The sequence below is a fragment of the Elephas maximus genome, chromosome 10, assembly GCF_024166365.1.
Source record: "Elephas maximus indicus isolate mEleMax1 chromosome 10, mEleMax1 primary haplotype, whole genome shotgun sequence".
In the NCBI taxonomy this organism is placed as follows: Eukaryota; Metazoa; Chordata; class Mammalia; order Proboscidea; family Elephantidae; genus Elephas; species Elephas maximus.
This window is the reverse complement of record NC_064828.1, coordinates 86,687,780-86,714,510: the sequence shown is the minus strand read 5'-3', so window position 1 is coordinate 86,714,510 and position 26,731 is coordinate 86,687,780. Positions and strand designations below refer to the sequence as shown.

At 40.9% G+C, this 26,731-nt stretch overlaps 1 protein-coding gene across 8 annotated transcripts in view; it reads left to right on the top strand.

The window, feature by feature from the left end:
- The window catches only part of ENTPD5 (ectonucleoside triphosphate diphosphohydrolase 5 (inactive)), a 52,923-nt gene that overhangs the window by 14,884 nt on the left and 11,308 nt on the right, over window positions 1–26,731 (top strand). For 7 of the 8 annotated variants that reach the window (XM_049899053.1, XM_049899050.1, XM_049899051.1 and 4 more), the window contains 10 exons: window positions 15,166–15,451; window positions 16,898–16,977; window positions 18,652–18,795; window positions 21,985–22,060; window positions 22,335–22,370; window positions 22,693–22,781; window positions 23,108–23,187; window positions 23,820–23,881; window positions 25,536–25,637; window positions 26,358–26,498. In XM_049899053.1, the coding sequence (XP_049755010.1) occupies window positions 15,235–15,451; window positions 16,898–16,977; window positions 18,652–18,795; window positions 21,985–22,060; window positions 22,335–22,370; window positions 22,693–22,781; window positions 23,108–23,187; window positions 23,820–23,881; window positions 25,536–25,637; window positions 26,358–26,498 (1,027 nt within the window). In that variant the 5' untranslated portion in view covers window positions 15,166–15,234. Of the gene's footprint in view, window positions 1–14,482; window positions 14,737–15,165; window positions 15,452–16,897; window positions 16,978–18,651; window positions 18,796–21,984; window positions 22,061–22,334; window positions 22,371–22,692; window positions 22,782–23,107; window positions 23,188–23,819; window positions 23,882–25,535; window positions 25,638–26,357; window positions 26,499–26,731 lie in introns of all 8 variants that reach the window. The other variant, XM_049899054.1, reaches the window with a different exon arrangement.

Sequence of the window (26,731 nt, the reverse complement as noted above, 5' to 3'; positions counted from 1 at the left end):
AGTCAGACCATTAAGTATGGTCTTTTTACGAGAATCTGGGGTCTGCATCCCACTGATCTCCTGCTCCCTCAGGGGTTCTCCGTTGTGCTCCCTGTCAGGGCAGTCATTGGTTGTGGCCAGGCACCAACTAGTTCTTCCGGTCTCAGGATGATGTAAGCCTCTGGTTCCTGTGGCCCTTTCTGTCTCTTGGGCTCATAATTATCGTGTGACCTTGGTGTTCTTCATTCTCCTTTGATCCAGGTGGGTTGAGACCAATTGATGCATCTTAGATGGCTGCTTGTTAGCATTTAAGACCCCAGATGCCACATTTCAAAGTGGGATGCAGAATGTTTTCATAATAGAATTATTTTGCCAATTGACTTAGAAGTCCCCTTAAGCCATAGTCCCCAAACCCCCGCCCTTGCTCCGCTGACCTTTGAAGCATTCAGTTTATCCCAGAAACTTCTTTGCTTTTGGTCCAGTCCAGTTGAGCTGACCTTCTGTGTATTGAGTATTGTCCTTCCCTTCACCTAAAGTAGTTCTTATCTACTAACTAATCAGTAAATAACCCTCTCCCACCCTCCCTTCTTACCCCCCTCGTAACCACAAAAGTATGTGTTTTTCTCAGTTTATACTATTTCTCAAGATCTTATAAGAGTGGTCTTATACAATATTTGTCCTTTTGCCTCTGACTAATTTCGCTCAGCATAATGCCTTCCAGGTTCCTCCATGTTATGAAACGTTTCACAGATTCGTCACTGTTCTTTATCGATGCGTAGTATTCCATTGTGTGAATATACCACAATTTATTTAACCGTTCATCCGTTGATGGACACCTTGGTTGCTTCCAGCTTTTTGCTATTGTAAACAGAACTGCAATAAACATGGGTGTGCAGCTGACTTACTTTTTTAGACCCACCTTGGTTTTACTTTGCTTGGCTAATAAGGTGAGTGGATTAGCTGTATCCATTTCCATAGTGCAGCTTATTGTTTAAAACTTCCATTCTGATTATACTTTAAACTTCCCTTATGTTTAATTTTTAACTTTCTTAAAGCCAGCTTTACTCTGGAGCTCAGGTGAATTGACAGTGGAGCTTTTACATTTTGCTGTTTTCAGACCTTTTTGTGGAGTTTTCTAGTCAACTGTCTCGTTCCGTGGAAACCCTTGTGGTGTAGTGGTTAGAGTTATGGCTGCTAACCAAAAGATCGGCAGTTCAGATCTAGCAGGCGCTCCTTGGAAACCCTATGGGGGAGTTCTACTCTGTCTGTTAGGGTCACTATGAGTTGGAATCAGCTAGATGGCAGTGGGTTTTTGTTTTGTTTTTTTTTTCCAATCTCATTCCATCATTTTCCACTGTTGAGAAATATTGTGTCATTTTAGCCAAGTCAGTCAATATTGACATTAGCTTAGGGAGGAAATAGACATAAATAACAATCAAGTGTCACCATGAGGACTTATAAGGAAAGCAAGTCCACTCATTTTGAAATCTGACTCAGTGCCTTCAGAACCATCCTTTCTCACACCTGCCCTCTTTACTCTGGTACACCTCTATATTCCAGCCATGTTGTTGTTGTTAGTTGCTTTCAAGTCAGCCCCTTACTCATGGCAACCCCCATGCACAGAGGAACAGAAGGATGCCAGGTCCTGCACCAAACCCGTGATACAGGGTGGATTGAACTGGTGTGATCCATAGGGTTTTCACTGGCAGATTTTCAGAAGTAGATCACCAGATCTTTCTCACTACTCTGTCTTAGTCTGGAAGCTCTGCTGAAACCTGTTCAGCATCGTAGCAACACACGAGCCTGCACTGACAGATGGGTGGTGGCTGCACATGAGGTGCACTGGCCAGGAATCGAACCTGGGTCTCCCACATGAAAGGTGAGAATCCTGCCACTGAACCATATTCCAGCCATACTGAACTTTTAATACTTGCAGTTCTCAGAATTCTCCTTGTGCCGCTTCACCAGAGTAATTCCTATCTCTGATTTAGGACCCAGCTCAGCCCTTTCATACCTCAAGAAGCCTCCCACTCTTTCCCCACCTCCATCTTTCCCCTTCCAAACCCAGTTACTTGCCTCTCATGTCCATTCCTGCAACATCCTGTGAGTATTTCTTTGGGAGAATTTATAATACAATGTAGCTGTTGGTTTACTTGCCTGTCTTTTCTAGTAAGCCATATCTCCTCAAGAGCTGGACCTATATCCCATTTGTGTTTGCATCTCCAGAACCTAGCACAGCATCTGTGATATATTAGACACTCAGTAAATGTTTATTAATCGGATAATTCAACATCAAGCTTTCCAGATTCACCTCAGAGATGAAAGCTATGGAGAAGTGCTGTTACCTTTTCTACTATTGAGCTAAAGTTGTAAAAACAGTATTCAGTTCCTGAGCTACTTCTGCCTTACAAGCAACAACTCTAGTAGTTGGCCCTTAATTATCATAAAAGTAGATGAACCAGACAATCATGTACACCCAGAGAAAAGGTAGATAAGGGAGGAGTAAAGAATAAAGAAGGGGGTGAGTTAGCAACATGCCCCAGCTGTAAACGAGTACAAAGGTAAATGTGGTTAATAAAGCTAGCTTGATTCAGGAGAGCTGAAATAAGGAGCAAAGAGCAAAAGGCAACCAATAGTGAAAGCAAAGATTCACAGAGAACAGGCAGGACACAAGCAGGTGAGCACAAAATGGGGCCCAGGTTCTATAGGATTGTGGTTTCTCAGGCTCTGGGTGACAGGGAAGAGAGGATGCATGAGAGTGTGAAGGTCTGAGGTGGCTGAGTGGGAAGGATAAGTGTTTGCTGGAAGGTATAAAGATATACTGAAAAGATTTTTAGAAGGAGATGGACGTAGTGACAAATATTGGCTGGCACCCAATTCTTGAAGAAAAGGAATGAAGGGGAACCTTTGTTGAAAATAGGAGACAGCAAGCAAGAGATAGTGAGAAGACTAATTCTGGAAAGAATAGATTTAAATGTATTGATGTATATCCCTGCTGTAAAAACTTGATTATCTCTGCATTATTTTGAGTAATATATAAAAGTTTTTATATAATTGACATTTGGAGAAATAATCCTTCCTCGGAAGCTTGGCATCATGATTTTCCAGTGGGTCTGTAATTAATCGCTTTTTGGAAAGAATCTATAATATTCTTGGTAGACGGGTGAATATCTAGGGCCTGAGTTATTGGATCACTATTCATCTCTTTAGGAATGTATTCAACACCTACTATGTGCTAACACTGTTCTGGGAACTGGGACTACATCAGCGAACAAAACAGACAAACCCCAGCCCATGTGTAGCTAATATTGGGGGCTAGGGAGACAAGAAAATAAACAAAAAAGAGTAAATTACATAGTGTGTTAGAAGGTGAAAAGTTGCTATGGGAAGCAAAATAGAAAATGGTCATGTGACCAGTACAGTTTTAAATAGGATGGACAAGGAAGGTCTCACTGAGAAGGTGACATCTGAGCAAAGACTTCATCAAAACGACTGAGCCATGCATACAAGCTGGCATCATATAAAATGCATGCCATTCTTACACTCTAAATTGTAAGCCTTTCTAATTTAAAAGTGGCTGATTTTACAATCTTCAAACCTGAAACAAAAAATATCTCCTGAAGCCTTCTTAAAACCAAACAGTATTTTAGCTTAATTAGTAAAGAACGTCTGCCTTAAGCGTTGTACTCTTTTAAGAACTGTCTATATGGAAAAAAATTTTTTTTTTTTATATGGAATCAAATTGACAACAGCAACTCGAAAGATTAGATAGGAAATTTAGGGTGTGGTGTGTTTATGTTAATGGAGGAGGAACGATTTGGAAAAAGAGGATGAGGATGGTTATACAACCTGAAAAATTTAGTCAGTGTCACTGAATTGTACATGTAGACATTATTGAATTTGTGTATATTCTCAACAACAATAATAAATTATTAAAAATAGAAGTAGCTGATCTTAAAAAAAAGAGATTGGAAGTAGTGTTAGGAGGTAGGGGTGAGAGCAGAAAGGGCTTTACGTGTATGTCCTTTGCTTTCTCTAAAACCTATTATTTGGTTTTAAACTGGTGAACATCTGGTAAATGACCCTGCAGTTTCCACTCCATGGAAATGGTTACCCAGTCTGCATTTTTTTTTTCCTTGAAATCTCTTTTGTAAGAAAAATGAATGTTTGCTTAATGGAAATAGAACTGGAGAGGTTTAAAAAAATACGTCAAGTCAATTCTGAATCATCGCGACCCTATCAGACAGAGTAGAACTGCCCCATAGGGTTTCCAAGGCTGAAAATCTTGATGGAAGCAGACTGCCATATCTTTCTCCCATGGAGCAGCTGGTGGGTTCAAACCTCTGACCTTGGGGTTAGCAGCCAAGTGGTTTAACCACTGTGCCATCAGGGCTCTTCAAGGCTTTTTCAGGAACCATAATAATATAAAAACATGAGTGACCCCTGAAGAAGCCCCGGGGGAATCTGTCACAGAGATGGAGGAAGGCTGGTGACTGCAGCGCTTCTAAATATGCTTGGTGAGGGAGAAGAGGGCCCTGTGTTCGGTATGGTTTGAGCTCTGGACAAAGCAAGGGTCTTTTATTACTCAGAGAACCCAATAAGGTCGTTTCTGTTTTCAGTTATTTAGATTGATCTACGTGACCAATCTGTTTGCTGTAAAAGAAGAATCAACTAGAGCCAGTGACTTAAGGTCTGAGTATGAATCTGGCCAGGCAGCTGCCCAGTTTCAGGGGTTGGTTTCCTGGGATGGAAGTTTCCTTTACTTGGTATTCCAAAAGTCAAACAATGCTGTTTGTCCCTTTGATAGCCAGTCCTTCTCATTCTTAACTACAGGATAGAAATTCAGCCTTTTGAATAGCATTCAAACTGATGAGTCTAACTCTGGCTTTGTAGTACCTCAGAACAACTCTAGTTTTTTTTTTAAGTATTTGTAAATTCCAAATGCAATTAACTTGAATTTGCTCTATATTATGTCATATATCACCTGCAAGAAGGGAGGTATTTTGATAAAATAAACCCTAAGAGGTCAACAAACTTGAGGAGAGTTGAAAATCATCAATCTGTACTCCAAATATATTGAGTGTTCTGCTTGAGATAGTGGGACTGGGAAATGGGAACTCGGGAATTAGATCTCGTCACTGAACCAGTAACTGCGACTTGCACAAACGGTCAGGACATGAAAGCTGGATCAGAAGATCCAAAACTGTTTTGAGCAACATACATAAAAGGCAATTAAAGGAGCCTTAAATTTTAGGGGTTAGAGCTGGCATTCTTCATTAATACCAAAAGAAAATATAGCCTGGAGCAGTGGATCTCAACTGGAGGCAATTTTACTTTCCAGGGGACATTTGGCAATTATCTGGAAACATTTTTGACTGTTGTACTTGGGGGCGGAGTGGGGGGAGTTGCTACTGGCACCTAGTGGGTAGAGGCCTGATGCCAAACATTCTACCTTGTACAAGACAGCCCCCACAACAAAGAATTATCCAGCCCCAAATATCAATAGTGCTGAGGTTGAGAAATGACCTGGAGGAACTCCAGTTCTTTACAGATAAGGTGGCAGGAATCAGCCTGATCTAAATCACCAAAACAAAAACAATTTTTTTGTTTCTTATTGAATGTCCCCCCAGGAAAAAAGAAGAAGTTACTACTAAAGCATCCAAGTAGAATAGATTGTTATTCCGTTGAACACTACCAAGAGATTTCATCTCAGGCTTTATACATCCATACTCACTATAATGGCTTCATAACAGAATGATGCAGAGAAAAAAAAAATCAGAAACACTGCATTTAAAAAAATATTTCTCAGTATTTTAATAACAAATCTGTTCTCTCCACTTTCCACAATCTCAGTCCTGGAAAAACACTAAAAGTTGTTATGTAATATTAGATGAGGGCATTGATTTTTTTCTAATACTGCAGGTGATCTTATTCCTGTTTTACAAATAAAGAAACAGAGTCTCGGAAAGACTAAATGACTTATTCAGGAATATGTAGCTGCCTAATAGAGGTGCTAGGACTCTGTCCCCAGACGTTGCACTCTCTTTGCTGTGTTCCTTGTAACCTTACTTGAGATTTTCAGCAGCATTTTTATCCACCCTACCATAATACGCAGTACTCGTACAAAACAAACAGGGCTGAGCACACTAAGTTTTTTGTCTCTGCCACGGACACACTAAGAAATATGAGTAGTAACTTGTCATAAAGGGAGGCATTTTGGAATCAAGGAAAAAGCTTGGCGAGAGTCAAGACTGATTTCTGATTCTGATTTCACCACTGAGCTCCTTTATCACTTTCAGCAAGTCATGGAACTTCTTTCATCTTAATTTGGTCACTTGCCCTAAATGCTTATGGAAATGACATGGCTTGAAACTTGTGAAAGATTTTTTTTTTTTAATTGTACTTTAGATGAAGATTTACAGAACAAACTAGTTTCTCATTAAACAGTTAGCAAACATACTGTTCTTTGATGTTGGTTAACATCCCCACAACATGTCAGTACTCTCTCTTCTCAACCTTAGGTTCTGTATTACCAGCTTTCCTGTTCCCTCCTGCCTTCTAGTCCTTGCCCGTGGGCTGGTGTGCCCCTTTAGTCTTCTTTTGTTTTATGGGCCTGTCCAATCTTTGGCTGAATGGTGAACTTCTGGAGGGTCTTTATTACTGAGCTGAAAGGGTGTCTGAGGGCCATACTCTCAGGGTTTCTCCAGTCTCTCTCAGGCCAGCAAGCCTGGTCTTTCTCTTTGATGTAGAATTTTGTTCTGCATTTTTCTCTAGCTCTGTCCAGGACCCTCTATTGTGATCCCTGTCAAAGAAGCCAGTGGTGGTAGCTGGGCACCATCTAGCTGTATTGGACTCAGTCTGGTGGAGGCATGTGGTAGATATGGTCCATTAGTCCTTTGGACCAATCTTTCTCTTGATTCTTTAGTTTTCTTCATTCTTCCTTGTTCCCGAAAGGGTGAGACCAGTGAAGTATCCTAGATAGCTGCTCACAGGCTTTTAAGACCCCAGATGCTACTCACCAAAGTAGAAGGTAGAACATTTTCTTTATAAATTATGTTATGCCAGTTGAGCTAGATGTTCCCCAAGACCATGGTCCCCACAGCCCTCAGCAATTCTGTCCCTGAAGGAGTTTGGATGTGTATATGGAGTTTCCACGACCTTGCTGTGGACAAGTTGTGCTGGATTCTCCAGTATTGTGTACTGTCTTACCCTTCACCAAAGTTAGCACTTAACTGTTTTCCATTTAGTGTTTTTCCATCCCCAGCACTCCCCTCCCTCGTAACCATCAAAGATTTTTCGTGTGTGTAAACCTTTTCATGAGTTTTTACAGTAATGGTCTCATTGAATATTTGTGATTGACTTATTTCACTCAGCATAATGTTCTCCAGTTTCATCCATGTTATGAAATGCTACACAGATTCATCATTATTCTTTATCGTTGTGTAATGCTCTATTGTGTGTATGTACCACAGTTTGATTATCCATTCATCTGTTGATGGCATTTAGGTTGTTTCCATCTTTTTGCTATTGTGAACAAAGCTGCATTGAACGTGGGTGTGCACATGTCTATTTGTGTGACAACTCTTATTTCTCTAGGATGTATTCCTAGGAGTGGGATTGATGGATCATATGGTATTTCTATTTCTAGCTTTCTAAGGAAGCACCATATCATTTTCCAAAATGATTGTATAGTTTTGCGTTCCCACCAGCAGTGTATAAGGTTTCCAATCTCCCCACAGTCTCTACAACATTTGCTATTTCTTGTTTTTTTTTATTCCTGCCAGTAATGCCAGGGGTGAGATGGTATCTCATTGTGGTTTTGATTTGCATTTCTCTAATGGCTAGTGATCACCGGCATTTCCTTGTGTGTCTCTTGACCATTTGAATGTCTTCTTTGGTGAAGTGTTTGTTCATTTCCTTTGCCCACTTTTTAATTGGATTATTTGTCTTTTTGTTGTAGAGGTGTTGGATTTTCTTGTAGATTTTAGAGATTAGACCTTTGTCTAATTCGTAATAGCCAAAAATTTTTCCTAGTCTGTAGGTTCTCTTTTTACTCTTTTGGTGACGTCTTTTGTTGAGCATAAGTGTTTAATTTTTAGAAGATCCCAGTTATCTAGCTTATCTTCTGGAGTTTGTGTGTTGTTGGTTGTGATTTGTATCTTGTTAATGCCATGTATTAGGGCCTCTAGCATTGATTCAATTTTTTCTTCTAAGAACGTCATAGTTTTTGGCTTTGTATTTAGGTCTTTGATCCATTTTGAATTAGTTTTTGTATATGGCGTGAGGTATAGGTCCTGTTTCATTTTCTTGCAGATGGCCATCCAGTTTTGCCAGGACTGTTTGTTAAAAAGACTATCTTTTCCCCATTTGATGGACCTTGGGCCCTTGTCAAAGATCAGGTAACCATAGGTGATTGGATTTACATCTGGTTTCTCAATTCTGTTCTTTTGGTCAGTGTATTTGTCATTGTACTAGTAGCAGGCTGTCTTGACTACCATAGCTGTATAGTAGGGTCTTAGGTCAGGTGGTGTGAGTCCTCCTACTTTATTCTTCTTCTTCAATAGTACTTCACTTATCCAGGGTTCTTCCCTTTCCAGATAAAGTTAATGATAGGTTTTTCCATGTCTTTAAAAATGTTGGTATTTGGATCAGAATTGCATTGTATTTGTAAATCTCTTTGGGTAGAAGTGTCATTTTCACTATGTTGAGTCTACCTATCTGTAAGCATGATATGTTTTTCCATTTATGTAGATCTCTTTCAGTTTCTTGCAGTAGCATTTTATCGTTTTCTTTGTATAGGTCCTTTACATCTCTGCTTAGATTTATTCTTAAGTGTTTTATTTTTTTAGGAGCTATTATAAATGATATTGTTTTCCTGATTTCCTTTTCATCGTTTTCCTTATTTGTGTATAGGAGTCCAGCTGATTTTTGTATGTTTGTCTTGTATGTGCAACTCTGTTGAATCTTTCTGTTAGTTCCAGTAGTTTTCTCATGGATTCTTTTGGGTTTTCTATGTATAGTATCATATCATCTGCAAATAGGGACAGTTTAACGTCTCCATTACCAATTTGGATGCACTTTATTTATTTCTTTTCTTGCCTTATTGCTCCAGCTAGAACTTCCAGCACAATGTTAAACAGGAATGGTGATAAAGGGCATGCTTTGTCTTGTTCCTGTTCTCAAGGGGAATGATTTTAGCCTCTCTCCATTAAGAATGATGTTGGCCGTTGGTTTTGCATAGATACCTTTTATTATGTTAAGAAATTTCCTTTCTATACCTATTTTACTGAGAGTTTTTATCAAGAATGGGTGTTGGACTTTGTTGAATGCCTTTTTTGCATCGACTGAGGTGATCATGTGATTCTTTTCTTTCCTTTTATTTATGTGGTGGATTACGTTGATTGATTTTTTAATGTTGGACCATTCTTGCATACCTGGTATGAATCCTACTTGGTCGTGGTGTATTATTTTTTTTGATATGATGTTGAATTCTATTGGCTAGAATTTTGTTGAGAATTTTCGCCTCTGTATTCATGAGATGTATTGGTCTGCAATTTTCTTTTTTTGTGGTATCTTTGCTTGGTTTTGGTATCAGGGTTATGCTGGCTTCATAGAATGAATTTGGCAGTATCACTTCCTTTTCTATGTTCTGAAATAGTTTGAGTAGTACTGGTGTAAGCTCTTCTCTAAATATTTGGTAGAATGCTCCAGTGAAGCCATCTGGCCCAGGGCTTTTTTTTTGTTGGGAGTTTATTACCTTTTCAGTCTCTTCTCTTGTTATGGGTCTGTTCAGATTTTCAACATCATTTTGTGTTAGTTTGGGTAGGTAGTGTGTTTCTAGAAATTTGTCTGTTTCCTCTAGATTTTCAAATTTGTTGGCATATAGTTTTTCATAATACTCTGTTATGATCCTGTTTATTTCAGTTGGGTCTGTTGTAATGTGACCCATTTCATTTCTCATTTGGGTTATTTGCGTCCTTTCCTGTTTTTGTTTTGTTAATTTGGCCAGTGGTTTGTTGATTTTGTTGATCCTTTCAAAGAACCAACTTTTGCTCTTGTTGATTCTTTCTATTGTTTTTCTATTCTCTATTTCATTTATTTCCGCTCTGATCTTCATTATTTCCTTTCCTGTGGTGGCTATGTGCTTCTTCTGCCGTTCTCTTTCTATTTGATAAAGTTGTGTAGCTGATGTTTTGGTTTTGTCCCTTTCTTCTTTTTTGATGCATCCATCTATTGCTATGGAAACCCTGGTGGCGTAGCAGCTAAGTGCTACGGCTGCCAACCCAAGGGCTGGCAGTTTGAATCCGCCAGGCACTCCTTGGAAACTCTATGGGGCAGTTCTACTCTGTCCTATAGGGTCGCTATGAGTCAGAATTGACTCAATGGCAATGGGTTTTGTTTTGTTTTGTTTTGTTTCTATTGCTATAAATTGACTTCTGAGCACTGCCTTTGCTGTGTCCCAAAGGTTTTGGAATGATGTGTTTTTATTTTTGTTTCATTCTAGGAATTTTTTGATTCCATCTCTGATTTCTTCAGTTATTCAGTGTTTTTTAAGCAGGGTGTTATTCTGTTTCCATGTAATTGATTTTTTTCCTCACTCTTCCTGTTGTTTATTTCTACTTTGATGACATTGTGGTCAGAGGAGATACTTTGTATTATCTCAGTGTTTTGGAGGGTTGTCCTGTGGCCTAAGATGTGGTCTATTCTGGAGAATGTTCCATGTGTATTGGGAAAGATTGTGTACTTTGTTTGTAGCTGTTGGGTAGAGTGTGGTATATATGTCTGTGAGGTCAGGTTGGCTGATTGTGCCCTTTATCTCCTCTGTATCCTTGTTGAGTTTCTTTCTAGATGTTCTGTCCTTTACCAAGAGTGGTGTGTCAAAGTCTCCTATTATTGTGAAACTGTCAATTTCTCTTTTCAGGGCTGTTAGAGTTTGTTTTATATATTTTGGAGCCCTTTCGTTGGGTGCATAGATGTTTATTATGGTTAAGTCTTCATGATGGATTGTCCCTTTAATCATTATATAGTGCCCTTCTTTGTCTTTCATGGTGGATTTTGTTCTAAAGTCTATTTTATCTGAGAGTAGTATTGCTACTCCTGCTCCTTTTTGGTAGTTATTTGCTTGATATATATATTTTTTTTTCATCCTTTGATTTTTTAATAAATTTACATCTTTGTTTCTAAGGTATGTCTCTTGTACACAGCATATTGATGGTTCCGTTTTTTTTGTTTTTTTTTAATCCATTCTGTCACTCTCTGTCTCTTTGTGAGTACATTTAGGCCATTTACATTCACTGTAATTATTGATAGGTTGAGTTTATTGCTGTCCTTTTGTAGGTTTTTTTTTTTGTGTGTGTGGTGCTGGCATTTTCTTTGCCCCTCTCACTGTCCTGTCCTGAATTCCTTTTGTTCGTGGATTTCTTTTTTTTGTTTTGTTTTTGTAGATCTTCTTTTTATTGAGACTTTATGTTTTTCTTCTTTATTTTGATGAGTAAGTTTGTTAACTTTCTTTGTGTTTAACTTGAAATTTACCCTTATCTTCCTAGGTTTGAACCAGTCTGTTATTGCTTGGTATTGTCTTGCCTTCCTCCCCATTAAAAAGCTCTATACCTATACCATTTAGTCCCTTTTTTATTGTTCTGATATTGTCATTTACAGATTAACCTCTCTGGTTCCCTGTTGTAATATTTTTTTGGTTTTGGGTAGTCCTTGAGAGTTCATTTCCCAGGTTGGCATCTGGCTGGTACAATCTTGCATACCAGATTCAGGCTGTGGTCTGATGTTGTTTTTTCTCAGATTGAAGGGTTCCCTTTAATAATTCTTGTAGGTTTGGTTTTTACATATTCCCTTAATTTCTGTTGATCTGGAAATGCCCTAATTTCACCATCATATTTGAATGAGAGTTTTGCAGGATATGTTATTCTCAGTTGACAATATGTTTCTTTCAAAGTTTTGTATATGTCATCCCATTGCCTTCTTGCTTGCATGGTTTCTGCCCGATAATCAGAGTTTAGTCTTACTGTTTTTCATCAGTATGTGGCTTTTTTTTTTTCTCGAGCTGCTCTAGGATTTTTTCTTCATCTTTGGTTTTAGGGAGTGTGATTATGATATGCCTTGGTTATTTTCTTTTGGAGTCTGTCCTATATGGGGGTTCGTTGAGCTTCTTGGATGGTCGGCTTTTCATCTTTCACCATATTAGGGAAGTTTTCTGTCAGCAATTCTTCAATGATCCTCTCTGTGTTTTCCATTTTCCGCTCTTGTTCTGGAACTCTGATCATGTGGAGATTTTTGCTTTTGATTATATCCCACATAATTCTCAGGGTTTCTTCATTTTTCTTCGTTCTTTTTTCTGATTTTTCTTCAGAGTTGTATCCAAGTGTTTGTCTTTAATTTTGCTAATCTTGTCTTCTATTATTTTAAACCTGCTCCTCTGCCCTTCTATGACACTATTTCTGAAACCTTGTTGTTTATCTTTTGGATTTCTAATTGTTGTTTTTGTGTGATTTCTAGTTGTGAATTTGTTTTGGCATTTTGTTCCTGTATTATTTTCCTGAATTCTTCTATTTTTTGTCTGCATTTTCCATGAAACTCTCTATTTTTTCCTCATTTTTGTCTGCTTTTTGCTTCAACTCTTGGATCACTCTGAATATTAGAGATGTTAATTCTCTGTCAGGTAGTCCTAGTGCCTTTTCTTCTACTGGGAATTCATCTTGTGTTTTATTTTGGATGCCTATTGCAACCATCCTGACCTTTTTTTTTTTTTTTTTTTTTAATGTTTTGATATTGCCTGCTGTCTTTGGGACATTCAGTAGTTATTTGCTTTGTTTATTGATTGTAGATCTGTTTGTTCCATCCTGCTTTTTTGTTTTATTTGGTTATGCCTAAGTGGGTGAGCTGTGTGTTCTTTGTTGTTTGCTCACCTGTGGTCACAATATTTCTCACTTTCTTGTCCAACAGGCAGGGCCAGTCACTCAGCTATGGTGCAGTAGGGTAGGTCCAGCTGAAGAGGAGCGGCTAGGCTGGGTAGTTTGTGGTACGTACTAGGGCCAACAGGGCAGGCCAGGAATCAGCACTGGGCACATTCTGGTAGGCCATACCTGTGCTGCTCAGGGGCGTGATTTTCAGCACACAGTGCAGGTAGGCAGGAAGGTTGGGGGAGGTTGTGATGTGTGAAGCTAATATGGGTATGGGAAAGATGAGAGAGGGGAGAGAGAAACAGGAGCCAAAAAAAAAAAAAAAAAAAAAGATCGCTAATGGAGCTTGCCATTGGAGTGGAGAGTTGAGAAGCCAAGAAATGGAGAAAAACAAAAAGGGAAAAAGAAAAAAAATAACTAGATAAAAAATTGGAAGAAAGAAAGACAAGAAAAGCCCCCCCCCGGGGTCCCACCGGTGCAGCTGGAAAAACTAGGGAAGGCTCCCAGGTTGTGCAATATAGCCTGGCTTTTTAGAGGGGGTAGAGATGTCACACAGCACCAGGCATTCAGGAGACAGGAAAAGAAGGTAAGTATAGAGGGACAAGAACTGAGAAACGAAGAAAGACAGGAAGGAAAAACAAGGAGAAAAAAAAGAAGCTAAACAAATGCCCCCAGGGATCCCACCTATGCGGCTGTGCAGACTGGGGAAGTGGCTCCTAAGCTGTGTAGTGCAGCCTGGCTAGAAAGGGCTCTCAAGCCATGAAGAGAAAAAGAAAATAAACTGAACAGAACAAAGCAAAACAAAAAGCCTCAGGATCCCATCAGGATGGTGTTGTGGGCCAGGGGAGTGGTTCCCCAGAAGAGCAGCACTTCACAGCCTTTCAAGAGGAAGCAAACATGGCACACAGAGCCAGGTGTTTGAGAGAAAGGAGGGAGAGGTGGTGGGAGGTACAGAAGAAATCAAAAGAAGTGGAAGAAAGCAACACCAGCAACAGACAAATGGCACTCAGTCTGGGTAGGATGAATCCAAGCGGCCCAGGGCCTAAGCAGTTGCCTTCTGGCCAAGAGACTGTGTCTGAAAGGAAGCAGAGGAGGCCAAAAGAGGGTGGAGAAGGGGAGTGAGGGTTAGGAGAGCGTATATTGGTGGTTACCAGGTACTCTGTCTCTTGCTGGGAACTTTGTGAAGCTTCTTTCCCATACTCGCTGTCCGCTGATCTCCGATGTGGGTGGGGTGGATCCAGGAGGCATGGATGTTGCAGTTCCAGGCCGGCTAAGCCACTGATGCCAGCCAGGAAGCACGGAGCTAGAGCAGTGGGGAGAGGATGGGGTGGGAAAGTGTGTATCGCTTATTACTGGGTGCTCTGTCTCCTGCTGGGAACTTCATGAAGCTGCTTTCCTGTGCTCCCTGTCCGCCTATCTGTGACAAGAGTCCAAGATGGCGAATCAGTGTTGCATAGGGGACTTCCGCACGTATCTCCACTCACTCTCTATTGTTTGTTAGTTTCTTATTCATTTCAGTGCTTGGCTGAGTTATCTCTTCATTTGACACTTCAGATTCCAGGAATGATGTTTGTCTCTGTTTTGCTTAGTTTTTCAGGTCTTTGCTGTGGAGGGACAGCATGGTTCTTCTGTCTGTGGTGCCATGTTGGCTGGAAGTCGTGAAGGATATTTTAAAAACCACAATGGTCTATTTAAGTGTTTTTTAAATTAACTGAATTGATTTCCTTAAAATGTGGTTGTATGTGCAAGCCACTGGCAATATTGTTGATCATAGGCCAGCAGTCAATGGTCTGATTTTTGAAGGCCATGAACACTCAGATGAGAGGGACTTTATAACTTCTTAGTAAGTTTATAACTTTAATTCAGAAATTGAAGCTCTTTATCTATGAACCAAAAAGAAGGCAGAGAGAGAAAATTAGTTTATGATGCAAAGACAAAATTAATTGCCAAAACGAAAAGAGAAAATACATTAGATTTAACAATAAGAGCAGGGTGACAGAGCCTTTGAGTACGTGAGAAAAACACCCTATAATTAAAAGCAAAGCGTGGGAAAATATATTTTAAACCCCTATTTCCTTTTGGAACAAGATAGCATTCAGAAAAGGTGCTAAGAGCCATTGTCACCCTGATTTAGCTTGTTATGCTGGTTATTAGAAATAAAGAATGAGCACCTTGAGAACAGGGGTGGGATTTCTGTAGTGGGTGTTTCTTCTCTTATAGGTATAAACAAAAAGGATAGTTTGTCTAACCTTGTGTGTCTTTATCCCATAAGCCACTTCATATCTGTGATCGGTGCTGCTACAGCAACAAAAGCTTAGACCCACCACATCTTGAGGAGAGAATGGCCACTTCCTGGGGTGCAGCTTTCTTCATGCTGGTGGCATCCTGTGTTTGCAGCACTGTCTTCCACAGAGACCAGCAGACTTGGTTTGAGGGTGTCTTCCTGTCTTCCATGTGCCCTGTCAATGTCAGTGCCAGCACCTTGTATGGAATTATGTTTGATGCAGGGAGCACTGGAACTCGAATTCATGTTTATACCTTTGTGCAGAAAATACCAGGTGAGTTCAGCTGGTAATCTCACCAGAGTCTCTGTAAACCCACACTTTAGCATCTCCTCCCAGAAACAAATGTGCTGAGAGCGTGTGATGTGAATTACAGAATTTTGTGGCTAGTGAATGTCTTTTTTTCAGAGACCACTTGGGCTACCACTGAATACATTTGGCTTACTTCAGTGTCAAATTAAGAAAGATCTGGGCTGCCTGTAGGTCAAGACTCACATGTCCAAGGATTATAAGTATAATCTCCCCCTCCTCTTCTCTAAAGATAGTTAATATTTCAGGGGTCCAGAATATTGAGTCTCAGGTTCAAAGCTTGGAGTCGTCTTGGGAGAAGGATCACATGAGAATTTCACCATCCTTGGAGAAGTAGGTAAAGGGACACTGACGTCAGTTAACTTTTTCTTAGTTTTCAGTGTTCTTTCCTCAGGTTACATATAGAGCCTGGAGAAAGGAGTAGGAGCTAGGTATCCACCAGAGAAATGGTGGAGGGACCTTCAAAGGTTGCCTGTCGCCCTCTATTCCACTTCCTCCAATACTCTTAACATTCTTCACAGATCAGATAACTTGAAATAGCTTCGGGAAATAGCAGGCTAATCTTAATCTGGTAAATTGTTCAAGATTTACACACCCCAGAGGGCTGTAGGGACTATTGTCTCAGGGAACCTCTAGCTCAATTGGTATAACATAGTTTATAAAGAAAATGTTCTACGTTCTGTTTTGGTGAGTAGTGTCTAGGGTCTTAAAATCTTTTTGGTGAGTAGCGTCTGGGGTCTTAAAAGCCTGTGAGCGGCCATCTTAGATTCACCACTGGTCTCACCCCTTCAGGAGCAAGAGAGAATGAAGAAAACTAAAGATACAAGGGAAGGATTAGTCTGAAGGACTAATGGACCACATCTACTACAGCCTCCACCAGACAGAGTCCAGTACAACTAGATAGTACCTGGCCACCACCACTGGCTGCTCTGACAGGGATCACAATAGAGGGTCCCAGACAGAGCTGGAGAAAAATGTAGAACAAAATTCTAACTCACAAAAAAAGACTAGACTTACTGGCCTGACATAGACTGGAGAAACCTTGAGAGTATGACCCCCAGACACCCTTTTAGCGTCACCGTTCAGCCAAAGATTAGACAGTCCCATAAAACAAAATGAGACTAAACGGGCACACCCGTCCAGGGGCAAGGACTAGATGCAGGAGGGAACAGGAAACTTGGTAATAGGGAACCCAAGTTCGAGAAAGGAGAATACTGACGTGTTATGGGGGTGTTAACCAATGTCATAAAACAATATGTGTACTGACTGTTTAATGAGAAACTAGTTTGTTCTGTAAACCTTCATCTAAAGCACAATAAGAAGAAGAAGAAAAAAAGATTTACAAAGCCCAATATCAGAAGCAGCCTAACTTTTTGTGATCAGCCCTTTTTTTTCTATTTTGTGTTTCTATAGGACAGCCTCCAATTCTGGAAGGGGAAATTTTTGATTCTGTGAAGCCAGGACTTTCTGCTTTTGTAGATCAACCTAAGCAGGTGAGTTTCTTGGGATTAAACATTTAGATTCTCAATGCCGTGATAACTTTACCACACTATTGTTGTTAAATATCTCATGCTGTTTACTAATGATATTGCAGTCCTGTGTGAGATCAGCTTTCTATACTCAGCTAATCTCCTGGATAATAGTAATTCTATACCACAGTCTCACTAGGACTGGAGTAGAAGGAGGCTAGAAAATAAATTGTAGACATACAAAATTAATACCATGTTTTTACTCCCCGTGTATTTACCGTTTAAGATTTCGAGTTGAAGCTATCAATTGCATTGATTAATATAGATGCAGAAGATAAACTTGAAGTTCTGTAGGGTATGAGGTATAACCATGGCAGTCGAGGGAATGTTGACCTAATGAGGAGACCTGGTGGCACAGTGGTTAGGAGCTTGACTACTAACCAAAAGGCTGGCAGTTCAAATCCACCGGCTACTCCTTGAAAACCCTATGGGACAGAGGACTGTCCTATAGGGTTGCTGTGAGTCAGAATTGACTGCACGGCAGTGGGTTTGGTTTTTGTGGTTTAGACCCAATGAACTGCATTTCAGTGTGCCTAATACAGGTACAGAACCTTGCCTGTGCTCTAGAAATTAGGCAAGAACCCACAATGAAAAAAATCTTTGGTAGTAGAGGATGAATGGAAAGTTTTGTGATGACTGTATTTCACATTTGAGTACTCACAATATGCTACACTCAGTGTGTCAGAGGCCACAATGAAATAAAATAAAGCAGAATGTTAAACTTTGTTAGCAGATGTAACGGTATTGTTCAATGTCACAAGTATGATAGTTAGCCAAAAGAAAGCCTGATGTTAAAAATGGCTTGAGCTTGAAGAACTGAGAAGTTTATTTTCTTGGTTGACTGTTATGGAATGGTATGAAATGGTAAATGGGCTAGAAAATTAGATGCTGTTCAAAGCAAGTACATGATCAGAAAGTGATCAGGCATTTGGAAAAGAAGATTGTGTTGTGGTAGCTAATAGTAATGATGATGATTAAGGAATAGCATTTTGTCATAATAGGTGTTGCCTTAGAAAATAGTGGATTTAAATTTTTTTTTCTCCATTTCTCATAGATTAAACATCTACTGTGTGCCATGCATACAGGTACCGATGATGCAAAAACGAATCTAGCATGTACTGTCCTTATGAAGGACATAAAAAGAGTAGCATATTAACAGCTACAACTAGCATTTGTACGGCATCTACATGCACTGTGCCTCGCCTAACGCTCACAGCAGTTTTTTGGTAGCATGAGGGGTATCTCCCATCTCACAGCTGAAGAAACCAATCCCCACAAGGCCAAGTGACCTACAAAAGGGCACACACAGGGCTGGCAATCAAGTCTTCTGACTCTACACCCTGTCTTTCCTTCACTATAACCCAACTTTCTGGCCTAAAGCTAGTTTATTTGAGACACAAATAACAATCAAATAAAATGACTACACTTTAAAAGAATAGTTTTTACTACCACTTCATCAAAACTTGAAACGAATTTTGTTAAGAGTAGCTCGCTTCTCTGGTTTCTGCTCCTGCACAGCAGAGAGGGTTTGGGACCCTGTACCACCTCACTCCGGTTGATCCCCAAGACATGTTGGAGGAATAGATCAGTGTTACTAAATGGACTATTCATTGGATGAGCAGACTGTCTCTTTTGAAGGGTGCCGAGACTGTTCAAGGACTCTTAGAGGTGGCCAAAGACTCAGTTCCCCGAAGTCACTGGAAAAGGACCCCAGTGGTCCTGAAGGCCACAGCAGGACTGCGCTTACTGCCAGAACACAAAGCCCAGGCTCTGCTCTCTGAGGTAATTTTTGAAATCTTCTGCATCTTGGATAATTCTTTTTTCCTATATGAATATTTTTTTGGGTTTTTTAGCCCTTTGGACTGGGACTGCCACCCTCAGTATTCCACCATCACTAAAGCATCATGGTGACTCTGGGCTCGTGTCGTAGCTAGTTCCTTTACATTTTTAATATTACTCTCGAATTTATAGAGCTCATTTTCCTAAGAAGTTTAAAGTACTTCCTACCTACAATATCCTTAATTCTCTAAACTTCTTAAAGCAGAATCATAGAATTATTTTTCAGAGGTATGGTATATATACACTAAAATGTACCCATTTTAAGTGTCCAGTTCAGTGAGTTTTGACAAATATAGTTTCCTCGTGCCCCACTCCTGAAACCAGGTAACCACTGGTCTGCTTTCTGTCACCACAGATTAGTTTTGCTTGTTCTTATATTTCATATAAGTGGAGTCATACAGTTTGTATTCTTTTTGGGGTGTGTCTGGCTTTTGACTTTTAGTGTAATGTTTTTGAGAAGAATCATGGAATTCTGAGGTTTGAAAGATTTTTGAAGGTCATCTATTTCAACTTCCTTCTTACTCAGATAGAAAATTTAAGTACAGAAAGTTTTTAAAAATTTAACTCAATAAATTTTAAATTTTATTGTATTTATTTTGCAATAAACATAAAATTAATAGGATTCAGAAGAACACCAAGGACACACGATAACTATGAGCCCAAGAGACAGAAAGGGCCACATGAACCAGAGACTTACATCATCCTGAGACCAGAAGAACTAGATGGTGTCCGACCACAACCGATGACTGCCCTGACAGGGAGCACAACAGAGAACCCCTGTGGGAGCAGGAGATCAGTGGGATGCAGACCCCAGATTCTCGTAAAAAGACCAGACTTAATGGTCTGACTGAGACTAGAGGAATCCCGGCGGTCATGGTCCCCAAACCTTCTGTTGGCACAGGACAGGAACCATTCCCAAAGACAACTCATCAGACATGGAAGGGACTGGACAATGGGTTGGAGAGAGATGCTGATGAAGAGTGAGCTACTTGTATCAGGTGGACACTTGAGACTGTGTTGGCATCTCCTTTCTGGAGGGGAGATAGGAGGGTAGAGAGGGTTAGAAACTGGCAAACTTGTCACGAAAGGAGAGACTGGAAGGGGGGAGCGGGCTGACTCATTAGGGGGAGAGTAAATGGGAATATGTAGTAAGGTGTATATAAGCTTATATGTGACTGACTGACTTGATTTGTAAACTTTCACTTAAAGCACAATAAAAATTATTTTAAAAAATTAATAGGATTCAAATTTCATATTGTGAGGAATATTTATAGGCAGAGAATCCCATTATAACAAAAAAAAAAAAAATAAAAAGGATTCCGTATTATAGGTGTGCTGATTTACCCTTCTAAATCGTTGCCTTTAACTATTAGCACAGTGCACGTAAGTGCCTCGTGCGAACACAAGCTGCCTAGCGTGTCTGCGTGAGAATCAGAATCTTGATTTCTCATTGATTCAACATATTAGTGCATGCTGTCTGCTGTGCGCTGAGGTAGATATTGGGGATACATACAACAGAGAACAAAAGAGGCAGATAATCCCCACCCTCATGGAGCCAACTACATTGTAGTTGAGGGGAGGCAGAAAATAAATGAGTAAATATAAACTATGTTAGGTGTCGGTAGATGTTCTGGAGAAAAATAAAACAGAGGAAGTCAGGGAATGCTGGGGGTGGTGTAGAGGAGATGCTGTTTTAAATATCGAAGCCAAGAAAGACCTCACTGATGTTGCATTTGATTAGAGATCTGAAGAGAGTAAGAAAGGAAGCTATATGAAACATTTGCGGAAGGAGTGTCCCCAGCTAAAGAAACCACAGGTGCAAGGCCCTAAGGCAGAAATGTAGTTGGTATGTTTAAGGAACAGTGGCTGGGCTGCTAATCAAAAGGTCAGAGATTCCAACCCACCAGTGATCTGTTCCTGTAAAGATTACAGCCTAGGAAAACCTAGGGGGCTGTTCTATTCTGTTCTATAGGGTCACTATAGGATGGCACCCAACAACAACATTCAGGCGGTCAGTGCACTTGGAGCGAGTGAATGATGGGAGAGAAGTAGGAGATGAGGTCAGAGAGGTGTGGAAGGGAAAGTGTATCATGTAGGGCCTCAAGGGACTTTGGCTTTTATTCTCAGAAGGAACCCACTGGAAGGTTTTGAGTTAAGGAGATATGATCTGACATCTGTTTTAACAGTACCATTCTGGCTGTTGTGTTAAAATTAAACTGTCAGGTGGGGGAGGCATGGAATAAAAACTCTCTGCTTATCTGTCTTCTCCTTAAAAGCTATTTACAGATAACTGGCTTTTCCTGGTTGAAACAGAGTCCAGAGGTCACTGTGTGGTGCTTTTGTCTGTCAAAAATGAGAACAGCCAACAGACTAGAATTCCTCCTATTCCTATCTAGAGAACCCTTCAACCCCTCCCTCCCCCCGACCCATGATAAAAATCATATCAAAATGAGACCTGACACTCATATCATTCCCTGTATTAATGGAGAGTCAAGAGTATCTGTGCGAGATCTTTGTTCCCGTCTCTTAAAATAGGATTCCAGAAGTTTAAATCTGGGGTCTTTAGACCCTTGAGGCTCCATCTGTGTGCCAGAATCTGCCAGGGCCTGGTAGCAGAGTATGTCAGCCCTTGGAGATGAGCTCCTTTACCAGGAAGGCACAGACCTGCAGAATTTGGATGGGAGGGCGGAGAACCTTTCCTGCAGCTTCAGGAGTCACCCAGGTTCATCTGCTCACCTAAGGGAAGGAGTAGGAAAGGGTCCACCCAGTTTCCAGTGTGTGTCCAGGTAGAATTAATTGGGTGTTTTAGAAAAGTTACAGGACCCTGATTTGAGCTGAAAGGGTCAAATGTATGGCCTTCTCTAGGTCTAGTTCACCTATAAATCCAGATGGTTTGGTTTAGATATATTTTAAAGTCACTGGAATCCCTATGTTTTTGTTTTTGTAAGAAACTAACAATGACTTGCTTAGTTCCTTCCCTAGCTTCTTGGGGAAAGGGAGTATGTTCTGCTAAAATTTTATTATCTAGGGAAAACAAAGAAAGTGATTTTCTGTACCGAGTAGGACACAGCCAAAATATGGAAATCTGTCATATTGCCAGAGGGAATCCAGGTTTTTTTTCTTTTTTTCTAGGTAAGGGAAATCTTGAAGAAGTCACCTTTCCTGGTACCAGATGACAGTGTTAGCATCATGGATGGATCCTACGAAGGTGGGAGAAGTTTCTATGTATGTTCTTGGGGAAGAGAGGCAAGGTCAATGAAAGATCTGATTATAGGAACTGGGAGCAAGGATGGGGTGCTGAAGAAAAAGGCACTAAGTAAGGAGAAACAAATAAGCGGGAGGAATAAGATACAGGAAATGGAAGGACAAGGGGAGGATTTCATGGTCTAGACATGAAATTTAGAATTAGAACAAAGATGGGGCCAGGGAAGAGGAAAAAAATGCTCTGGGATGTAATCCTTTGCCTTTTTTCTCTTTTTTAGGCATATTAGCTTGGGTTACTGTGAATTTTCTGACAGGTAATGTGTTCTCAAGTTTATCTTAAGACCTTAACTGGGTTTTACACTTTGTCAGGAGAGCAAAAATCCCTTTATTTGTTGCCTGTATTGTTTTTTCATTTAAAATATAAAAGGAAAGACAGGAAGCTAATGTTTACAACTTGCCTACAAGGCCTCAGGTGCAGCAAGAGTCCTGGTGGGCATTCACCTGCAGCCCTTTTGGGGAGGGGAGCAGTATTTATTGAATACCTCCAGTGTGCCACAGGAGCAGAAGAGAAGTTGCAGGCGGTACGTTGGGCTGTCCAGGACGCAGAGGATGTTCAGAGTTGGCTCTCGTTCACAGGTCAGCTGCATAGCCACAGCCAGAAGACTGTGGGCACCCTGGATCTCGGGGGGGCCTCCACCCAAATCACTTTCCTGCCCCGGTTTGAGGTGAGTCATTTAGCAACACATATATAGACATATAATGGTGCCAAGAAGGTGGCACCTCATTTTCAGACAGCAGCCACCTCAAATAGGCTGAGGAGAATCGAGTAGAATGACTAGGTGAGCTCCCTGTTCATCATCTGCCCGCCCCCGCCCCCCCCCCCCCCCCCCGCCACTGTTCAGAGTCCATCTGATTCCTCAAACCTTGTGGGATTAACAGTTTACTCTATCTCCTTCATCTTTGATTTTTTGGGGAAGGGCAGGGATGGTGGCATTAACATCTTCAGGTAATTACAGATCCTGAATAGTCTTTTTGCTTTTTCTGATTGCAGAAAACCCTGGAACAAACCCCTCAGGGCTACCTCACTTCCTTTGAGATGTTTAATTGCACTTATAAGCTGTATACACACAGGTGAGGAGGGGGACAGGGAAGAAGAAGAATATTTTGTGTAGGGTGATTCTCCTAACTTTTCAAAGTCTTTACATATCTGTTGTGCATTCGATCAGCCTTAAAAGTCTTTTCCAATCCCCTAAGGCCAATCAACTGAACCCAAACCACCTACTAAAGCCTGGGAGACCCAGAAGGCTCCTCTGTTCTTGGCCTCAAAATTTCCTAACAGTCAAGTTTTTTCTAGAGGGAGGACACCCTGAGAAGGCTCAGCCAATGCTCTGTGACAAGTCTTTGAGCTAGGCTTCGAAATCCTGCCAGGAATTTGATCCCAGTGGGGCCAACCACTAAAGTAATGAGAGTTTTTCTGAGGGTGGTTCCCAGGTTGGGCCCCTAGGAACTGTCACCATCCTCTGGCCTTTAGATCATACCTGTGGGGAGTTGTTGTTACATAGCCTTGTCCAGATTGCAGAGATCATGTCTTGTTGACCACATGAGATGAAATAAGCCACAGAGGCAGAACAAGGTGTTCTTCCTTCCAGAGGGAGACGGGGAAACATTCTATTGCTACAAATACCATGTTACTTTTGAAGAAGTAGTCTTGGGCTGGAGAACTTCAGGAGCAGCATGAAATTGGTAAATCCTATATTTTACAGTTACTTGGGATTTGGATTGAAAGCTGCAAGACTAGCAACCCTGGGAGCCCTGGAAACAGAAGGTTCGTCTGGGAGCTGTGCTGGGTTGGGGATGGTGAGAGAGACACTGATACTCCCAATGCTTCCCTTCCTCGGCAGTGATCCTTACAGAGGAAGGGGTCATGTTGAATTGGGAAGCATATGTTGTATAAAGGACCTGATGGTAAATTCCTTTTCTGTTTTATAAGTTTAGATGTTTTAGTATACATTATTAGCCATTTCTAGGATGAGGTCTGCTTATATAGGGCAAAAAGCCTGTGATCAGGAAGCTGAAGTGTCGCAGAAATTGACAAAGTGAAATTAGCAGAAGCTTGCTCAAGTCCTTAACTTCACGTGGGAGGTGCAGGAAGCAGGGTCTGTTCCAATTGCAAGATGGAATAACTAAGCAACTCTGTTTATGAACTCACAGTTGGTAGATGGGTTAAGAGCTCAGATTTTAGGGTCAGAAGAACCGGGTTCAGTCCTAGTTTTGCAATTTGAGACAAACTTGCTTAATCTTTCTGTTCCCTTTTCTTCACTTTAAATGAGATTTTGCATTTAATGCAGTTGGTATGGTCCCTGGCTTTTGCTGTTGTTGTTTGGTGCCATCGAGTTGGTTCTAACTCATAGCAATCCTGTCAGACAGAGTAGAACTGCCCCACAGGGTTCCCAGGAAGCAGCTGGTGAATTTGAACTGCCGACCTTTTGGCTAGCAGCCGAGCTCTTAACCACTATGCCACCAGGGCTCCCTGGCTTTTATAGTGAGGTATTATTGTGATGATGATTGTGTAGCATTTCAGAGTTTACAAAGCATCTTCACGTGTATTTCCTTTAAGCGTTACAACAACCAGCAAGACGGTAGAACAAGTATTTTTTTCCCTTTTTTTTTTAGAAAAGAGGAAATTTATTCTATTATGGGTTTTAGATTTTTTTTTTTTTGAGTTTGCAATCAAAGCTATGGATCCCTCTACCAAATGCACATGGGCACAAAAATTTACCTATAGTTTTGGGGGTTTGCCAATCCCACAAAGCCTACCTGTGAACCCTGAGTTAAGAATTCCTATCATTTAGAAAGGGCCACATGAACCGGAGACTATCTCATCCTGAGACCAGAAGAACTAGGTGGTGCCCGGCTACAACCGATGACTGCCCTGACAGGGAACACAACAGAGAACCCCTGAGGGAGCAGGAGAGCAGTGGAATAAAAATGCAGACCCCAAATTCTCATAAGACCAGATTTAATGGTCTGACTGAGACTGGAAGGACCCCGGTGGTCATGGCCCCCAGACCTTCTGTTGGCCCAGGATAGGAACCATTCCCGAAGCCAACTCTTCAGACATGGATTTGACTAGATAATGGGTTGGAGAGGGATGCTAGTGAGGAGTGAGCTTCCTGGATCAGGTGGACACTTGAGACTATGTTGGCATCTCCTGCCTGGAGGGGAATTGAGAGGGTGGAGGGGGTTAGAATTGTGTGAGAGACTGACTTGATTTGTAAACTTTCACTTAAAGCACAATAAAAATTATTAAAAAAAAAAAAGAATTCCTATCATAGGATGTAGTCATTGAACTAATTTCCTAAGATTTTGAGGCCTTAACTACCTTCGTGATTCCTCTGAATCCTAGTCATTTCTTTTTTGCCCTCCTCTCTTCTGTCACATCCTTGCTTCACGCAACTTTGTGCTCTGGTTTCTTCCAGGGATTGATGGACAGACCTTCAGAAGTGCTTGTCTTCCGAGATGGTTGGAAGCAGAATGGATCTTTGGTGGCGTGAAATACCAGTATGGTGGCAACCAAGAAGGCAAGTGATGTTTTTTCCACTGGTTAAAATTACCTTGACAGTAGAAATTCTGGAAGAGTTCAAAGAGAAACTTTTTCTAGAGCTCAGTAAAAACTTGTCGTGTTACAAGGACTCATTCCGAATTGCATCTTAGTATACTTCTAAGGAATAGTGTGAAGTGACAGCAAACAAGGCACCTGTCACTGTGTCCTGCACTCTTTACCTGGCCCTGTGCTGTGGAGCTGTTTGAAACCTATTCTTACCTTAGGCCTGACGCATTAAAGGGTTTGTGCCCTCAAGCAGGGCGAAACCTGTTTCAGGTTAAATTAATGTTTAACTATTTAAATTATAGTAAAACTTAAAATTGAGATGATAGTAAGAGTATCTTGGTTATTATAAAAGGCACCGACCTTGAAATCAAGGAAAAATTTGATTTTCAGTGAAGGAGCCGGGTGAGCCCTCTGGATGATTGCTTGTAAATATCATGAAACAGAACACTAGATGTGGCCATGGCTATTTTTGGTGAATACAGGTTAGGGAGGGAGCTGCATGGAGAAATAGGTACTAGAGCAGTGAGGCTATAGAATTTTGCTCATCTTTGTTGTTAAGCCCTTTTGTCTTGAGCCTCAGCCTCCTCCTGCTTTCCTTGATCTTGCTATTTGCTCTATCAGCTTTCCTTCGAGAATGGTCCCTTCCCCTGTCATTTTCTCCCCTTACCTCTGTGCACCTTTGCCCTCACAGGGGAGATGGGCTTTGAGCCCTGCTATGCTGAAGTGCAGAGGGTGGTACAAGGAAAACTTCACCAGCCAGATGAGGTCCAGAGAAGCTCCTTCTATGCTTTCTCTTACTATTACGATCGAGCTGTTGACACAGACATGATTGGTAAGTTCATTCCAAGTGTCAATCCAGAGAGGACACTGGCCAGGGTTGAGATAGGGAAAGTGAAGAGAGAAGGGGTATTTGGAATTATTGGGGGTAATTACCTTGCTCTTCTCCAGTGCTGGTTGTTGGAATGACACTGGTCACTCACATGGAAGTAGAATATGATTTAGAATCTTTTGGAGCTAGAAGATGACCTAAACAGCTATACGTAAAGTCTTTTATCTTTTTTTAAC